This window comes from Tympanuchus pallidicinctus, unplaced genomic scaffold (genome assembly GCF_026119805.1).
Source record: "Tympanuchus pallidicinctus isolate F22 unplaced genomic scaffold, pur_lepc_1.0 scaffold8, whole genome shotgun sequence".
Taxonomy (NCBI): domain Eukaryota; kingdom Metazoa; phylum Chordata; class Aves; order Galliformes; family Phasianidae; genus Tympanuchus; species Tympanuchus pallidicinctus.
The window spans coordinates 52592713-52605839 of NW_026294802.1; the positions used below are offsets into that span (position 1 = coordinate 52592713).

Here is a 13127-nt window from a genome sequence, read left to right on the forward strand (position 1 = left end):
ACAGAACAAGAATTACTACAGCAACATAAAGGCAAAGCCACTGCTTGGAACTCTTTCCAAAGAGAAAAAGCATGCACGTTTAAGTGTCACTAGTCATACACTTCAAGTGGATACAAAGATGCCATTTGTTTTTATTTTGATTGTTTCAAAAATCAAAACATTTTCAAACACAACTAAGGTACAAAATACAGCATAAAATGAGAATTTATACTTTTTTTTTTTTTCCACATAGAAAGCAAAAATATATTCAGAATGAATTCCAGAACACTTTGCAGAACCAATTGATAACTGACATCCTGTTTCTCAGCCACTGGGGGAGGTCACTGTATTTTTGGGAGATGTGTGAATACAGCAGTGTATGTAAGATACCAGAATCTTCTGTACCAGGACTCACAGCTGTAAGTCCACATATTGCGCTGCCTAGAAATACCTTGTAATGCCCTCCACCTTACAGTGCCTCTTCAGTACCAGAATACTTCTGCTGCAAGAGGCAGTAACAGTTCCCTTTTTGGGGTCTCTTATGGGAAGTCGGACTCTTTATTTTCACAGAGGAAACTGGTCAGTATTTCAGACTAGTCCATCATCCAGCTCCTTAGTTAGACAGGACACAAAGAACAAGCTGAGGAAGCTGACTAAGGGCTACCTACAGAAATTCAATTTATAAATACTACGAACCCCAACAGCAGTTGAGAGATCTGAGAATGGCTGCCTTGATGTAGTCTAACAGTTATAGGACCTGCAGTGAAACTGAGCAAAGAACATCCTGTGCTGCACATCAGGAATTGAAAGGACTAGTTTAGTTTGCTATAAAGAGACAGGCACAGTTAACACTTGAAGTAAAAACCTCTCCTGCAAAACCTATTTAAAAGGAAGCCTTCTAAGTGACCTGAACTTCAATGCTGGCTTCCTCTCATCTACCCCCAAATACTCATCTTCCTCCCTCCTTCAGCAGCAGCACATCCTGTGGTTACATGGGATGCTTTTCCCTTAGGATGACAGAATCACTGCTTTAACACTTAGCAGCACCCTTCTATTTGCCATCTGTTCTATTTAGCCTAGTTTTCTCACCTAATAAATAACCATTCAGGAGAACTGTCCAAGCCAGTATCCTTACTAGGTAACCCAGGTAATTAGTTCCTGCTGGAGATGGTTCAGCTGAATTGCTCCTTGAACAAACAGCACAGCAGCTTTCTCAAGGGAGACAAGAAATCAGGGTAATGTTAGCAAGTTGGTAGGGCTCATGCTCTCTAAAAATCTAGAGTGCTTTCATGATCTCATGAAACAGGTTTATCTACCAGCAGAGGACAAAAATGCCTCCTCTAAGCAGCATTCACTAAGCATGTTCATGGCACAGAGGCTGTGGCACTGAGGTAAAAACAGAGCCTTGCTCTCTCTTCACTTTTAAGCTGAGGCCTTCCTTCTGAACATGGAAGTTACGCTCCTGACTGCTTACTCACTGTGCAGGCTTTGCACTTGCATTCTTCAACTATAACTGCCTGTAATACACAGTTGAGAATTGGGACTATGGCAGCACACAGCTGACTTCCACGCTCCTTCCCTATGCATCTCAGGTGTGCCCAAGATATCATGGGGAAGAGTGAGACTTGGAGCTCAGCACTCCAACCCTTCCACTGTTCAGTCAGCTGAAGCTTTTGCAGCTGAGACTGACAGAAGTGAATCAAAAAAGCAAGAAGACTATAGTAATTAGAAGACTGACTGCTCTCATCTTGCATGTATTTTGTGCGGGGAAAAAGGGAGTTTCCATGGTTCTGGATAAATACTTTCACCAGTAACCTGCAATTCAGGCGTGAATTCGGAGCATACATGGATGGACGATGGGTGGAAACTGGTTAATAGCAGAAAGGAGCTTTCATTATGGAACGTGCAGCATAACTAGGCTCGCTTCCTTGGGAACCCAGGAGGGGGCAACTCTGGGAAAAGAGCATTGAGTAAAAAGTTCTTTTGGCACAGAATTCTACCAGCATCTAATGTTCTGTCTCTTCAGGAGTAGCTTGCCCCTTCCCTCTTAAAATCTCATAAGCAAGAAGGAATATGACCCCTCAAGAACAGAGCTGTAACTTGTTGGAAAACTCTCCCTTTTCTTACCTAAAGGAGGTTACAGTTACTTTCAGGATTTTCTTTTTGCCTTCCATTTGGGTGCAGGAAAGACCTCCTTCTTGCTAAAAGGAAAGTAATAATGGATTTACAGGCCCTCTGAATAGCAAAATAGCCATGAGTTCTTTTGACACTGCTTTCCACCTTGATTAGCAATGCTATAACCAGTGGAACTCCTTATACACAAGATAGATCTGATGAGGGTGAAAAAGGGGATCCACTTTTAAGTTATAGCTAAAATCCAACATCACACTAAGTGGTACAGCTGTACTTCTCACAGTACTCCAAATTTTAAAACAATGCTGACTTTAAAGAGAGCAACCATTCTACTGCAACTCACTGAAGTACCAGCAAAATGCAGGTTTGCTGGGTTAGTTCCAAATCTAGAAAGTTAGAACGATAAGCCTAGGCAACATTCCTTGAAGAAATGGGATTTTATCTATGATATTACTGGTGCCATCGTAAATCAAATTCAAAACATCTGTGCCTTTAATAAGAAGGGGGCATGTATGTGTAAAATGCTGGCAGTTTTTGTTGAATCCATACAGAATCAGTTCTGATCTTAACATGTTATGTCCCAAAAAGTGTTGCTATTCCTGTTACCACTCTTTCTTCTTCTCATCCATGGAGACTCCACCAGGACCCAGTGCAACCACAAGGAGGAGCCCTCCAATTACAGACATGGTCTGGAAGAAATCATATTTGAGGAAGTCGTGCATGGGCTTGTAGGCTGGGATGGTCCAGAAGGCATTGAAGTAGATGTTGATGCCAAAAAGCCAGATGACTAGAGTCAAGGCAGCCAGCTTCGTCTTGAAGCCAATTGCCACCAAGATGATCAGGGCTGTGCCCACAATGTTTTGCAGAATCTGCAAAGAGGGGAGGTTAAAAAAGAAAAAAAGAAGTCAAAACCAAAAAGCAACGCTCCCACCAACACACCAAGTAAGATTTTGTGTCTCTTAAACGGATACACAGACATCAGAGCATGGATAAGCTGTTCATCAGAGCAAGCCGTCTTAGTACAGATAATCTAGTAACATTTTTTTCTAAATATTAATTAAAAAAGACTTTAATGAGAAGCAATGAGTAAGACCGACAGCCAACCTGGGAGGTAGCACTGTATTCCAGTTCCTCAACCCATGCTTTTCACTCACGATACTTACATAAAAGAAGTTCATATCAAAATGCAGCAGTGTCATGAACATGAGGACCAGCAGCACACGGCCCCCAAGCTGCATGTACTGCTTAGGAGAGCTCTCCCGCATAGTGGGGACACCAGCAAACATGCTCTTCCCCTCTGAGCGTGACTCAGCCAAAAGCAGCAGCAAGCCTCCCCCCAGGGCAAGGTTCCTACAAAAAGATACAAGTGGAAAATAAAAGCTTTCTTTTTTCAACAAAACAAAACCAACACAACTGGATCTATAGAGAAATACAAACTATTAAGTCTTATCTGACAATTTTAACTCTAAAGAATCTGAATACTAGTGAGAAGTGATTACTCTGTAACCTGCACTGTGTGCCTGCATGAGAATTTGCAGCTGAAACAGCAGCTTTGTACACAGTGTAGGTTTACACAAGCCTGCATAGACACACACAGCCTGCTAGAGAAGTCTGGCACATGCAGTTCAGGCACAGCTGCTTAGCGTTTGTTATTCTGTGCCTCTGGTTTAACTATATATGCCAAAAAGTCCAGAGTTTGCTTTGAGAACACAGAAAAGCAGAACTGCTAGGAGAAGTTACACATTTACAGGGTTGTAGTAAGCCCAAGAGCACAGATCTTGTGCTGCTACCCTTGTCCTACCCTCAGGGGAGAGGGGTGAGAAGGTAACAGCCACCACTCCACACTTTACAGGAAAGTTCATCATTATCAATAAACTTGTCCTCAACTTATGGAAGATGATATAGACTCGAAATCCCAGAAACCATCCTAGTACCTAAACCTTTCAGTTTTCTCAAATAACACCTTTGGTCTCACATGTAAGCACAGTTGCTCTTTTAACTGTTTAGGAAATAGCAGCTCGCTGATCCAATCCAGATCCCGAGCTCTCGGCAAGGATGGCACAGCAGCAGTTAGAACTTTGTGGGTCAGGATTAGTCTCTTCCTTCTGCAGTGTTGAACCTGCTGCCTATAGCTTATACGAGTGCTGTATATACATTAAGTGCTGGGATATGAATACAAGCAGGCCATCTGTAAAATCTTTCCAGCACTCTGTCCAAAGATAATTCTCTGTCAGAGAATGGAAGCAACAGACAAAAGCTTTTGTTGTGCTTTGATAAAAAAGTAGTCATACCTCATCAAGAACTTCAGGTCCCATAGAATGCTGTATGCAATAGTCTAGGCAAAGAATAAAATAAGTTGAAAACACCATGTACATTGTGCTGAAGTTCTGCATATTTGTTATACTCTCAAACATGTACCATCCATACAAAAGTCAATTAAAAGTACATTACACTACAGGCAACAAGCTAAACTACACCACCACAGTCCTGTGAGTCAGTGTAAAACAGAACTGAAGCCAGAATTTAACTTGTGCTTCAGCCCCCACAAAAACCATCTGTTTTAGACAAAAAATGTTTCAACTTAAAAGGTTCTCTGTCACGGTGGACAGTCCTTCAGAATAACTGTGCTGAACGCCAAAGCAACTGAAAGATCCATGCTTGGTACATTACTGATGTACAGGTAAACTGCCAAGTCACTTCTGCTAAATTGGTCAAGGTCAAGTATCGAATCACCAGCTCCAGTTGACTAATTACAATTATATCCAAGGATCTGTTGGACATGCCAGAAGAACAGAAACTGCAAGACAATTCAATGTCACTGAGGACTGGCATTAGGCCAGAGTGGATAAAAATTCTGGGTATTTAAATATGCTGGTCATACTGCAGCTAAGAGAGAAGACTTGAAAGCTATGGTTTAAAAGGTCTGAAGACTCAAGCCTCCTACCTGTAATGCTATAATTCCAAACAGTCCAAAGCAGGCATATTGCACAAAGTTCCTACTCAGCACCAGGATACAGCCGCCTGAGTTGGGGAAATTGAACACAGTTACACTTCTGGCTTGCACAGGAAAAGATGCTGCAGGAATGCTAACTTGTATTGAACTGAGCAGAATCAGATCTCTGTCAGCTGTGCTGAGGAGAGTCAGTTAGGATTAATGGCACGCTGACACAAATCAGCTTCAGAATCAGTGTTTTTGAACACGTTTAAAAAAGATATGTTTGGAATAATCCCATTTATTTCATAAAGAGGAAGCATATGCTGGATGCAGCCCAAAGCACACAGCACTCCGGAGCAGCTGTCAGTATTAAAGCATAAAAAAGAAGTTGCAGAGAAACTCAACCCATCACAAGGTGAGATTTTGCTTTGCTCTTTCACTTTTTATTCTTTTATTAATGATAACTGTTAGGGCAAACATGCTGCACTCTTTTGCTTTGAAAGCTTTTAGATCTTTCCTCAAGTGTTCCAACAAAAAGCACTGACATGGGAACTATTAACTACATTGAATTAATCTGGAAATAGAATGGTAAAAAACCAAACCCAGGCACAAAAAGTGAAATTAGCAGAGCAATCAAGGACAACAGATGAAGAACATAATGTAAACAGATAAGATGTTATTCCTCTCAATTTCTGGACACCAATTTCACTCAGGAAATATCCAGATGTTCTGCTTCAGGGCTTTGAGTGCCTTTGATATCAGCACTCTCTTGTGGTTGAGGTGCACCAACTGCAGAGTAAGACTCTGCCAGTGAGATTAATCTCTATTAAAAAAAAAAAAAAAGCACACTGTGAAAGTCTTACCAGTGCCCCATTTAAGAAAATGTGATTATTCAACTCAGAGAACTCAGAATTGTGGGAGTGTTTATAGATGGATGGACAGAATTGAAAATAAAACTGTCCTAATAGACTCCTGGCACCTGACTCAAAGGTAATGGGTCACAAGATATTCCTGCAGTTGGTTTCCAGGAAAACCTGAAGCAGGTCAGTTCTTTTCATTCAGCCCGTGGAGCTCAACTCTAAGCTATTAACGGCTGTTAACAAATCAATGAGGTGTCCCGGGCTTACATGATTCACAGTGCTTGCATGAGCCACGGGGTGGCAGACACACTGGAGTGCTCAGGCATCCACCTTAACAGCTTTAGAGCCACTTACTCAGCTGTCCGAAGAGATTTACGAACACAAAGATGGAGGCCAGGAAATAGCCACAGTTCCACGTTCCATCAATGTAATCCCTCTGTTCGCTCCACTGGAACCACATGCGGATGCCATCCTCCAGGAAGGTGCTGATGAGGCACAGGCGGGCCACGTGGGGGAGGTACTGCTTTGTCACCCTCAGGAACTACGGGCAGACAGCACAGTTAGCAGGGGAGGGAGGGCAGAGGGCAAGGTGATACTGCAGGCATAAGAGATCCACTGTTCTCATGCACACACCATCATCAACACCTAAAGGGAAACACAGGCTTAGCGCTACAATTTAATGAATTTCTCTGCCATTCCAGTTTAGGAACACTTGGGAGAAGTGGGGGAAAATTAGTTTTCATGCTCTGCCTGAAGAGGATTTTGGCCAAGGACTCGGGGAAAAGCAGATTCCAGCAGCACCCGTGTAACTAGAACTGTGTTTTGATGGAGCTCTTACTGGAGGAAGGCTGACCTTGGTTTTAGTTTGTCTCAGTTTCATGTTACAGCTCAACTGATCTATCAGATAGCCAGGAGCTGAAAGGGCAATCTACTCCCACCCACATGCTCAGGCACTCAACACCCTGTAACAAACTGATTCAGGGAGTGAGGCTGACAGAGGGCTAACTGCAGAAAGATTAAAAAGCATGAACATGCTTTCTGCCAAGCTAGTTCCCTCTAGCAGCTCATAGAGGCACCACTGCAAAGTATGCGTCTATGTGGAACCTCACCTATACACACAGAAAAACATAATGCATCTGGATTATGACAAGTGCTCAACTCTGTCACACAGCCTCCTGAAGGGAACTGCTAATTAATTACTTAAAGGAGATTTCCACTAGGCATTATCACTCTGAATGCAAGGCAGCACCCAGCTGCCTGCTGCACACACTGCTTTGGCTTGGCCACATCTCTAGAAAGATACGTGGAGCGAGTGTGCACTGCTGCTCAGGCAAAAGCTGTCTAGTAAGTAACAAATGTAAATAAACCTCAAACTAACTCCACAAGATCAACCAGCAGGCTTTCCACCTTCACATGAAGCAGTTTGGGCAGGCTGACACCTGTGAAAGTCAACGCCTGTGTTACAAGTCTTCATGCAGAACGGCCAGACTTACCAGAAATCCCCAATGCGGAATTAGGAGGAGCCATTTAACAGAACTCCAGCATCCCACACAAAGATTGATGCACTGCAAAGCACATGAAGCAGGAAGAGGGCATGGGGAAGGCCACATGTGCACAGGTCTTTGCCAGACAGCACTGAACTTTGTAACAAAGCGGAAGAAACAGCAGACCAAGTTTTTCTTTCCTGATTCAGAACTCACTTTGTCTTCGGGTTAGTCAGTACAGCTAATAAGTTTATTTCTGGTCAGAATATTTTCTGAGGCTCCGGAAGCTTTCAGTACACATGGGAGCAAATGGAAGGGACACGAAAACCATTTCTGCAAGTTTTCACTTATCACACTAATTAGTAAGTACTAAAGGCTGTATCAAATCCTATGGAAATTAAAAGCTTTGCTTACTCTGTAACTGAAGATTATCACAAGAAAAAACGATCTAGCAAACATGCTTAACAGTTAATATCAGAACAAACTACACTAGCTGTACTGTATGCATCCAGAGTCTAAGGGTCAAGATTGGAGTTAACTAAGTGCACATTAAGCACAGCTGTACTCTGACTTGGGGCTGCTACCTCAGACTCGTTAAAGCCATGGTAACAGTTGGATGAATGAGTCAGAAAAAAAATTTATGATCTTTGTCACTGAAGGAGAAACGTCTTGGTTTACAGCTCTCTTTCACTGTGTGTTTGGACAGCCTGAGGTGAAGAATACTACAGATGAAGTTATTTTGGAAATAGTAAAAACCAGAAGTAAACAAAATAATAGTTCCCTGCCAAGCTGCAAAACAGGTAACCTTGGTCAAGAGGGATGAAGCACAAGAAGGAAATGCAAGAGGACAGGGACTGAGCACCTGTAAGAAAAGCAGAAGGAGAAAACAAATAAACCACTGCTGTGGAAAGCCTGAAAAAAGAAGGAAGTATTACAGAGGATATCCACCGCCAGACTTCATCTCTGCGGCTTTTGAAGTGGGTCATGTAAGTTTATCTCTCTTTCTCTTCCCTGAAAGAGCTGCCAAGAGTACAGAGCAGAGAGCCAAAAAGACATTTAGCATTTACCTGTTCTCTTGGCATGTAACAGGAATTTAACACTATCTATTAAACACAAGTGTGAACGTCCAATCAGCTGAAGACAAGTCAGAGCGACTGAGGCCTAAAGCAGCCGCAGTGCTAAGCAACCTTATCACGACATGCACCATCTCTAGACATCCATAAGCCATGGGGCTGCATTTATTTAGCTACACACGAGCTGAAGCCATGATGTGTAGCCAGTTTAAAGCAAATTTCAAAGTTCAGAAACAGACTGCATAAACTAGAAAAGGATAAAAAACACAAAACAAGAGACTGGTGAGGAAGATCCAGAAAGAGGAAGAATATCTGAATTCTTTTATGTCAAAATTCACTTGATGTCTTGTGTGGCAGTTACATGACAAGAAGAGAACAGAAGCAATTTAGGCAAGGACAGAGCAAATTAAAGAAACAGGTCTCTGGAAGTAGGACGGTACTAAAGCTATCAGAAATCCAATCTTGTCTCTACACAACATTAGCAGCACGTAGCTGAACACGCTGCATTTTGAGCCCACTTCCTATGCTGGTGCATGATTCACAGATAAAAAGTAGCATGAAACTTTGCAGCTGATAAATGTAGCCAGGCAGTGCAGGGGTCTCAAAACACACACCACTGCACACACTGCACTTAAGCAAAAATGAAGTGCTGAGACGGACAGAGGTGGCAGCATTAAAGACTCCATGTGCAGCAATCAGGTGGCTTATTCTGCTCTGGGCTTTGCAGCAATTGTTCTTAGCACACGCTGCCTCCCTGCAAGAGCCAAACACCTTGGGAAAAGATAACAAAATACTGAAGCAAAACTGTCTGACAGGAGAACAGCTGGAGCTGTGATGGCAGTCAAGTCATTAGCATACAGCAGAGGGGCTCCGTGTTGCCACTTCCCCCTCCAATGGGATTAGGAGGGCAAACAGATTTCAATGCTTCTCTCAGTTTGACATGCAAAGGCACACAGGATGATTCAGGAACACCAATATCCAATCTCTGTTCAAAACCTGCTTTTCCAAAACGAGGCATGAAAGATTCAAACCTTTGAAAGGAACAGGCCCAAAGAAATGTAACAGAGGGACCCTTTTTCAACTCCTATGCTCTCTCAAATATATTCCCACCTCCAAATCTGTAAGGATGCAAGAATTCTCATTTTCCTCCAGATTTGTGAGTCTGATTCTACCGAACTTAGCAGAAATGCTTCGACAATGAAGACGTCCGAAGTCTAAACACAAAGACTTTTCTCATTTATGTGTTCATCATACATTATGATCACAGTGCTGAACAACCATCTGTTACTACAGAAAAACTCTTCTGGGCTTCAGAACATTACCAGTTCAGAGCCTCTGATGAAGATCTACTTGAAAGATCTGTTGTGATTTTGGTTAAAGGGATGCTTTGTTCTCAAGTGAGCTGACAGCTCTAGTAGATACCACTGATTTTCAAGAGCAGGATGCTTGCTACGTTTTCATCAACCTGTGTATAAAATTTGTGGAGACCTCACCTAATAATCACAAGGACAGCAGCAGCCATCACATACACAAATAAGTATGAGAGCCTCATCAACAAAAGGCAAAAAGAGAGCTCTGATCCACCAGAACATTTAGTCTCAATCACATTTTTAACTGCACTAAGATTTCTCATGACAATGCTTTTCACTTACAGAATGTGCTTTATATCAACTCCCTTTTCAAGACGATTATTCAATCAAATCCTTAGAATGATATTTCTTAGTCATCTACTGCATATTGCTGTCACTACTCATGGGAAGAGTCTTCCCCAGCCGGAGAGGAATAGGCTGCATTTGGTTTAGAATGATAAAGAATCAGTACACCAGCATGACTAAGCCAGAGCTTCCAGATTCAGTTCCTTAATATAAAGGTCAGACTAACAATGAAATGTTTTCTTCTCCCTTTTATTACCTTCAAAATGGGATAGAGAAATGTTAGAATTAGCTGAATAACATGCAACAGCATTTACATACGAAAATTAACTGAAACCCCAGCCTGGTTCTCCCTTGCAGTCCTTTCACTGCAGTACAATGACTCAATGTCTCATTGCATTTTTGTCCTTTTTTTTTTTCCCTTCAGAATGGCAGAAATACCAGGCACCCACATTCCTAAAGATTATTGCAGACATTAGAAAAGTTGCTTGAGATTGGCTTTGCTTTATGGGGATTACAAAAGAGAGGCCTACAGTTCTCCAGCTTAAACAACCACTACATGCAGCTTTTCTTTGTCAGCATAAGAACAGTGCACGGTGACTGCACTGACAAGCTTAACATGCACTATTTTAACAAGTATCACTACTGCACACCCACAGGCTACAGATGTGTGCTAAGCTAAACTACTGGCCAGTGTTCACCACAGATGATCTAGCCACCTTGTTATCACCCCAGTCCTCCACTCCAGAAATCCTCTTGTGCAGGGGCTGGTGCCTAAGCATAAAGATAAATGAGCCAATTGAAAATGAAGACTTGAATTCTTTCAGCCAGTTCAGCTTGCCAAGCTGGTGACAGGTAAGTGCTAATGTGTGAGAAGGAAAGTGAAACATGGCCTTGGGAAAAGTGGGACAGCTCTGGTCAGTGACAGCTAGCTGCCCCGCAAGCTTAGCTGCCTTGCAAGGCCATGTCTTCAATGCAGTACTCCACTCTACTGGGATGGGAATCAAGAGCCACTTGTTTTACCTCCTGGGAACCTTCTGATGAGTATCTTGACATTTAATGGGTAGTTTTATTAATTCAAATGGAAATTGAAGCGTTGGAGAAAAATTAAGCCTCAGTGTTTGAACTTAAGGAAAACATGATTCTTGCTTTTATGACATACTCAGTACTTACTGATAAGCCATGGAAGTAGCTGCAACATTCTCACAGTGCTTTATGTTACAGAAAGAAAGACTTGTCAGGTTTTGAATACAAGGAAGAAAGCAAGGTTATCAATGAGAGTGTATTCAGGTCCCCCACGTAATTGCCCAACTTCTCTAACTCCCTCACTAAGAGATTCAACATACTGACAGTCCAGATGCCCTAGTTATCTTTTTTAGCTCAACGTGAACTAAGTTTCCATAATGTCAAGTGCTCACTTCACAACATATACCAAAGGTTATTGTTTGGTAACTCTCTCCATTCCCATACTGGTGTATGCAGTTGGTTAGCATAGTTAGCAGTTAGTTAGCAACAGGCACAGCACTGAAATGATCCGATTGAGCAAGGAGGCAGCCATTTGGAAGCAGGAACATCGCAGCTACTTGAGAGGCAGCAGTTATTTTGCAATCTGATGGGTAAGTGCATGTAAACACCCCAAATTCTGTGACTAAGGGAAAGATTCATCTTTAAACAGTATGTGCTCAAACACAAATCAAATCAGCCATTTAAAACTCATTTCAGAAGGGAGCAAGTCATAATTCTGCTGGACAAAAGAGCTTTCACTACTATGAAAAGTGAGGGTTAGAGACATCTAGAAATAGGCACACAGGAACAAACAGAGAGGTGTTATAAAAAGGTCAGGACAACAGCGTAAATTTTGGCAAGCAACCTGACTGCTATATTGACAGCTTACATTCACCTTTAGAGAACAGGGTAAGTACAGGCTGATGAAAATAATTAGAACACTCATTAAATTGGGTGCTGCCACACGCCACAAGCTCTAACATGAGTCTTCCATCCGGGGCAGGGAGGAAATGCTGAGCAGGTCTTCCCAGCAGTGACAGCACAGCCCTTGGTGCTGCAGGCATTGTACCACTGACTGTTCAGAAGTTTAAACTGCACAGATGGGTAGAATAAGGTTTTCCCAAAGAATGTGATAAACTGTTATTAGATGTTAGATCTTATTTTCAATTACACAAATCACTACAACAATGAAAGCCTTTCTGACGCTACCACTGCTTACACACACAATATTCCTGCTGTCACGTGCAGGGATTATAAGCTTCTATTTCACAGAAACCTGTAATGGCTGAAATCAAGGGGAGAAGCACCGACACAACACCTTCTCATTTGCTTTCCTCCCACCCCAGCCGCAAGCACAGCACCCCACGGCCAGGGCCTCCTCGCTGGGAGCCTCCCCAGCAGCCAAGGCCTCGCACACCACCAGGAATGGAGCCCATCGCCTTCCCTCCACACACCCCGCGGGCAAACCTCGGCCTCCCGCTCTCCCCCCGTACACCCAGCAGCGGGAGGAGGCCGGCCAGCCTCAGCACCAGCTCAACCACCCGGCGGGCAGGGAACACCGCGGCCTCTCCGCCCCGTGAGAGCCCGCAGCCGCTCCCTCAGCGCCGGATCCCGGCTTCAGCCCGCCTCACCGCCCCCTCCCCACCCCAGGCCTTCCCCGGGGCCCAGCGCTCACCCACCTGATCCGCGAAGTCCTCCGCGGTGCTCATGATATCGTTCTGACCCATCGCAGCGGGGAAAGGAGCGCCGCTGCTATCACGCGCCTCGGGCCCGGCCTCGCGCTGAGGGGCTGCGGCCGCAGGGAAGGAAGAAGGAAGGAAGAAAAGGAAAGGAGAGGAAGGCGAGCGCCGGGCCGCGCCGCACCGCTGCTACTACTGCCACGTAGGCCAGGCCTTAAAGGCGCCGCGCGGGCGGCAGCGCCAACACACGCGGGGCGGGCGGGGCCCGGCAGGAGGGGCGGCACCACCACTGCCGCTCCGCGCTTAAAGGGCTCGCGGCGGCCGCTG

General features: G+C 43.8%; 1 protein-coding gene across 1 annotated transcript; it reads right to left on the reverse strand.

Annotated features, from left to right (window-relative positions):
* Positions 1-107: 107 nt before the first annotated feature.
* SURF4 (surfeit 4) lies at positions 108-13026 on the reverse strand. Its single transcript, XM_052669610.1, has 6 exons — positions 12801-13026; positions 6262-6448; positions 5057-5133; positions 4404-4447; positions 3276-3462; positions 108-2981 (listed from the first exon to the last, which is right to left on the reverse strand). Exons 1-6 carry the CDS (start codon positions 12846-12848, stop codon positions 2715-2717), a joined length of 810 nt encoding a protein of 269 aa, XP_052525570.1. The 5' UTR covers positions 12849-13026; the 3' UTR covers positions 108-2714.
* Between the last annotated feature and the right edge of the window lie 101 nt (positions 13027-13127).

Bases quoted from the DNA above. Each gene is read 5' to 3' on its own strand.
- SURF4 (XM_052669610.1), bottom strand. From the start codon at position 12,848: ATGGGTCAGAACGATATCATGAGCACCGCGGAGGACTTCGCGGATCAG. The intron at 5,134-6,261 runs GTAAGTGGCTCT...TCCCCAACTCAG, and splicing joins AAATCTCTTCGGACAGCTGA to GCGGCTGTATCCTGGTGCTG. The intron at 4,448-5,056 runs GTAGGAGGCTTG...TTCTTTGCCTAG, and splicing joins TTGGAATTATAGCATTACAG to ACTATTGCATACAGCATTCT.